Source organism: Ailuropoda melanoleuca, chromosome 7 (genome assembly GCF_002007445.2).
Source record: "Ailuropoda melanoleuca isolate Jingjing chromosome 7, ASM200744v2, whole genome shotgun sequence".
NCBI classification, from domain to species: domain Eukaryota; kingdom Metazoa; phylum Chordata; class Mammalia; order Carnivora; family Ursidae; genus Ailuropoda; species Ailuropoda melanoleuca.
The window spans coordinates 125,523,973-125,529,972 of NC_048224.1; the positions used below are offsets into that span (position 1 = coordinate 125,523,973).

At 35.4% G+C, this 6,000-nt stretch overlaps 1 protein-coding gene across 2 annotated transcripts in view; it reads left to right on the top strand.

The window, feature by feature from the left end:
* The window catches only part of GPR180 (G protein-coupled receptor 180), a 29,370-nt gene extending 23,692 nt beyond the window's left edge, over positions 1-5,678 (top strand). For both annotated transcript variants that reach the window (XM_002918643.4, XM_034665377.1), the window contains 2 exons: positions 2,105-2,182; positions 3,384-5,678. In XM_002918643.4, the coding sequence (XP_002918689.1) occupies positions 2,105-2,182; positions 3,384-3,542 (237 nt within the window). In that variant the 3' untranslated portion in view covers positions 3,543-5,678. The remainder of the gene's footprint in view (positions 1-2,104; positions 2,183-3,383) is intronic.
* The last annotated feature ends 322 nt before the right edge of the window (positions 5,679-6,000 follow it).

Below are 6,000 nucleotides of genomic sequence, written 5' to 3' on the forward strand. Positions count from 1 at the left end.
GAAAATGGCTTCTTCTGATTATCCGCTTTGTTCTGCTTTTTTTGGGAGGTTAAGCAACCCCGTGCTAATGTTGGTTCAGTTTTTATGATGTGCCAGCGCACTAAGATATGCCCTTGATGTGCTTTAATGCATTTAATCTTTACAGCCTATGAGATGTAGGTATTATTATTCCCATTTTACAGAACCTGTGAAATAGTAGTTTCTTGTAATCTTAGGTAGGTCGGTTTTGCCTGGGTCATAATTTATCAATAGGAATTTCACTTTTATTTTCCTGTAGTATCGGAGTTTTTAAAAAATTAAATTAGAAAACAGTTTACATTTCTCAAAAACCACTTATTAATTATGAGCTGTTACTGTCAGAGTTATGCAGTGTTTTCTGACCATGAGGAGCTCTCGTCAGCATAAGCAGGTGAAGCAGGAGGCTGAGCACATACTATGTTTCAGCCATTTCACTCCCTTCCTGTGAGGTCACATTGACTTTATTCCTCCTTTTTATGTCCTCCTTACGCAAGTGGGGTCTAAAAGCAAATTTGATATTTTTTCTCTACCCATTAAATGAAGGAAAAGATGAGGAGAGAGGTCAGGGCAGTAACACTGCAGGAGCCTACCTCGCTAGAAGGTTGTATTTTCCTGTCAGACTGAGAATATCTGTACGCCTTCATCCTGGCACCTCAGAACAGCATTCAGATAAGCTGTTCGTCAGCATCCCCCCACCCCGAGTGCACAGTGCTCGGCATTCGAGGGCGGCTGTGGAAGGAGGGCCAGATTGCTTATTCCCAGCGTTCATCGTTTTAAAGCTGCTCCTGCAGCCCCAGAACCCACTTCAGCTTTCTGAGTACCAGACAGGCAAGAAAACGCCATTTTGCTTTTGAATTTTTCACAGAAACAGGAATGCTTTTTGTTTGGAATGGTAATATATATTTAAGCTGTTTTAGAATGAAATTTCCTCTTTTGGTCTGTGTTTAAAACTGGTCCAGACTTTTTTCTTGAACTTAAAAAAATTATTTTTATATGTTTTAATTTAATTTTTTAAATGGGTTCAAACATCTGAAAGTATTAGAAGAGAAGCAAATATTTTTCCCTCTCTCCCATCTACTCAGTTATTATGTCCTCATATAATCACTGCTGTTAATTCCCAATTTATCTTCCTAGAGAATTTCAAATATTCCTGTGTATTTCCTTCCAGATTTACACAAGCAGTAACATGCTAAACAAATTTTACATCTTGTTTTTTCCCTTATCTTCAAAGTCCTGAGCATCTCAGCAGCTACTATTTATTAACTTACTCTTTTACTTCAAATTTAATTTTGGAAAAGAAAATACATGGCCGTTCTTGGAAAAATAGGAAAGAGATGCTTGAAGAGTATAATGTTAAAAAGTTTCCCGTTCTTGGGGCGCCTGGGTGGCACAGCGGTTAAATGCCTGCCTTCGGCTCAGGGCGTGATCCCGGCGTTGTGGGATCGAGCCCCACATCAGGCTCTTCTGCTATGAGCCTGCTTCTTCCTCTCCCACTCCCCCTGCTTGTGTTCCCTCTCTCGCTGGCTGTCTCTATCTCTGTCAAATAAATAAATAAATAAATNGGAAAGAGATGCTTGAAGAGTATAATGTTAAAAAGTTTCCCGTTCTTGACCAGTGCCACTCTCTTACGTACTAATCAGCAAACGGGCCACCACTATTAAGTCAGTGTTTTGGATATTCTTACAGAATTTCTTTGTGTATCTCTACATGCAAATACGAATGTGTTTTTTATACATTCTTTTTTTATAGGAATATCACACATTTGAACTTTGCTTTTCTCAACTTTTGATGTTACTTATATTAATGTATTTTCATGTTTAAGTACGTAATATATACAATGCAGTATGTTAAAATGTGTTCATATAAAAGAATTACAAATATAAAATTTAAAATATGCATTTGATTAGAAAGAAAATATTATCACAGCAATAGCAAATTTATTTTTACATTTTATTAGATTGAACTTCTAAAGACCAATTGAGGTCAATCAGGACCTCCTAAATAGGTTAGTAGTTTTTTTTATCTGGCACATTCTGGAATTAAACATCCAGATGTACTCATTTGACCTATCTGTCATTTGTTTCAGGGCTGCATCTTGTGGTTTTTATGCCATCCAGGTCTTGCATGTATTTCTGTCATTTTTAGTGACTACCAAAGAGATAAGGTAGGTAATATACATGATCACAGTAGTTTTTTGTTGTCTTTATTGAGAAATTATTAAAGTAGAAAAGCCCTATTTATCCACTTATCAGGTTTTCTGAATTCTTTAAAACAAAACGTTGAAACAAAATAATTGAACTGGTGAGTATATAAATAAGAACTTTATAATATAAAAGAAAAATGTTTCATTCTAGTTAATTAAAAAATGATGAAAATCGCTTTTATTTCAGCCTATTTCATAATACTGTTTTATTAATTAGACAATTCATGATCCATCTTTTTAAGAACAACGGATTAAAATTTTTTAAGACACAGTAGTTAAAAATTAAAATAGATTGATGAAAAATCAGTCTAGTTGCTTTACCAGACTGCAGATGGGGGTGCCACGCGCAAGGGGGCCACACTTGATTGTGCAGATACCTGGCTGCGTGGGTAGACCGCTCCAACATTGCATTGTGCTCTGCTAGGTACCGCTTACAAGCAAGGCAGTGTGGGCTGGAACACACAGATGGTTCTGGAACCTGAAGTGTTCGCCAAGGGTAAATAGATAGGACAGTAGTCTACAAAAATAAAGAAGCAACTTGAGAATTTTTGAAAGGGCTTTTAGAATGCTCTTCGGGATTCAGGTGGGGCATGCTTTACTCCTCTTAACCAGATTTGCCACGAACCTGATTTTTCTTACCACTTTCTGTAGTGTGTGCACCCTGAGGAGAGCATGGTTTAGCAAATTGAATGTGTCTTATTTTGGAGTCTGTAAACTTAACTGTTCAATAAATTTTGCCTTTGAATGATTACAGTTCTGAACATTAGTCGTATTTTCCTCTTGAAAATTTCTTTGATAAAATGTACCCATGTTAGGGGCGCCTGGGTGGCACAGCGGTTAAGCGTCTGCCTTCGGCTCAGGGCGTGATCCCGGCATTATGGGATCAAGCCCCACATCAGGCTCTTCAGCTATGATCCTGCTTCTTCCTCTCCCACTCCCCCTGCTTGTGTTCCCTCTCTCTCTGGCTGTCTCTATCTCTGTCGAATAAATAAATAAAAAATCTAAAAAAAAAAAATGTACCCATGTTAGAGATAGAAGATATAGCAGGATATGTATATGTGTATTTTGTATGTAAACGGAAAGTATATAGGTTCACGATAAATTGAACATAATTTGTCTTTTTTTGCGTGCAGTAAAAGCATTCCCTTTCTTTTCTTTTCAGGTTATTACCATAGGTGTTATCCTTTGCCAGTCTGTTTCCATGGTTATTCTCTACAGACTCTTTCTGTCCCACAGTCTATACTGGGAAGTTTCTTCACTCTCTTCAGTAACACTACCACTGACCATATCATCTGGACACAAAAGTCGGCCTCACTTCTGATACTTGATTTTCTTTAAAGGAAAAGTGAATCGATTTAAGAGTGCAATAAGGATCCAAATACAGTGACTCTTTTTTCATACTTTTGGTGTGAAAAATTGAACAAAGAAGGCAGAGCATGTTATTTATACGACTGCATTTAAGCAGTATCAAACTGAAAAAAAGGTAATAAATGAAATGTTTTGAAATATGCTTAATAAACTTTCAAGGAAGTGTTGTTATAACGTGACTTATGCAATTTCTCTGTGGAAATTAAGATGAAAAAATTATATGATATTTTGGTAAGAGATTCACCACTTGTAATGCCTCATATCAATAGTTAACTCAGGTTTGATAGTCTTATAAAAAGTAATCAGTTAAATGATTACTTACTTATACATATCTAAACTAACTTCAGTTACAGAATCAGTGTAATACACTGATTAAAAACTTCTTTTTATGCTTTAAGGAAAACGCATTTCAAATTGGGAGTTTAAAGGAATTGAAATTACTTCAGAATGTGAATATAAAATATATTTACAGCTAAATGAGTAAGCTTTTCTTTATTTGTGTGTGTGGGGTTCTTCTCCATTTTCTTCTATCACTTTTGGCCCTAGTTCAGGTTATGGCTTGATTAGCAAAGGGTTTTTGACAGATAGTTTATGAAAAATAAAGCTCAGATACATTACATTGGTTGTTCCTTACAAAGTTTCAAAATCTGAGCACTTAAGTGAAGGGACAAGCAGGGTTACATGTTTACAAAGAGAAGAAAAACGTACTATGTGATATGGTACTAAAATTTTAATCCTGATATAATTCATTTCTCTTACATTGACTCCCCAATCATAATTAAGCCGTATACACGGATTAAATTAACAGAAGCATTTCACATAAATGTTGGTTTCAGTCATCAACTACTCATGAATTCCTGCCCAAGGATACTTAATCAGGATTAAATTTTCTATGAATAATTGAAAAACAAAATACTCACTGGATTTGTTATAATCCGTGTTGGCACTGGATTCTAAGTAGTTGCCATCTTGAATCCTTTGTAATAAAGCCATATTTTTTTGTGTACATGTTGCCCCAGTATTGAGTATGCTAGCTACAAAATACTCTATCAAGTGCCTGTTTAAAGAATTGCTAACTGGTTGTCAATCCCTGCTGTATAAAATGAGTATTCCCGTTAGTAGTCACTGATTGGAAATTATTCTGTTTCTGTGTGTCATACTGTTCAGGCCTTTTCATTTTTACATCTGGCTTATTTTTTTTATATATATTTTTTATCTGCTTTCAAAGGTATTACATTTTTAAGCAAGAAATGGTGCACTGATCTGGTAATTAAAGTTTTTAAATAGTTAACACAGTGTAACTTGAAAGTAGCTATGGCTTCGTCTTTGTTCTTACCTTACACCTAGTGTCATTGGAAATGAACAGTATTTTCTGTTTCATTTTAAAGGCAAAATATATATGTTTATGAGTAGCAAACTGACAGAGTGACAGAGGTCAGCCTGCTCATTAAATCATCCTTCTAATGGTTCTTTGTAAATTATTTGATAAATGAGGGCTACAGGTTACCTCTAGGAAGTCTGAGGTATATTTTAGGTTTACATGATCTGCTGTGTGATCACGACCTTTCCTTTTACCATATCCCACTCATAACCCCAGGTACTGTCTGTTGTGTTCAACTGAGGTGCAGTGAATTAAGCAGAATAAAAAAGGGGAAGCCTTTTCATAAATTTTGTGAACTTGGAACCAGTAGAAATAGGGAAGAAGTTTTCCGTTACCTTACACAAAGAACATAGAAACGGTAATCCAAATATATGAAATGTGTTACTGCGCTTGTGTATATGAAACTCTAACAGGTCTTTTTATTTTTATTTTATTATTTTTTAATTTATGGTTGAATTTGTTGATAATTTATTTTGTTATTCAAGAGCCGTTGTTCAATGAAGGAAAACAGTTGTTAATAATTAACGTATAACGCATAAAACATTGTTAATAAATTTAGTAATCAGAGCTGAAAATTTATAGTCCGTAAGTCATGGCACAGCATCCACTCTTCTGCTGAATGTTTACGTGGAGCTCTGTCGGCACAGAGCATGGAAGGATAAGTATGTACTGCAGACTCTCATTAAAGATCGAAACTTTTCTACCTTTCTTTCTGTCAGATCATGCTTTTTTAAAATCTATTTTTACATTTTTTTCTTAAAGAAGATGAATGGTTGTGTCCAGAGCTCTTTTTTTCTTTTTTTCAGAAGCATTTTGTTTCTTGTCTTGGGAAAGTATAGAAGATATTTACTTTTATTGACACACATAATAATATTAGCTCCTACTTAACTGAATGTGTGCTGTGTGTCAAGCACTTCTCGTCACTGAGCCCTACTGTGCTAGCAAATCTCCCCTTGAACTGCGTGTAAGAAATGACTTCTCTAAAGGCACGAGACTTCTTTGGTTTTTCTACTTTTTACCCTCATGATTT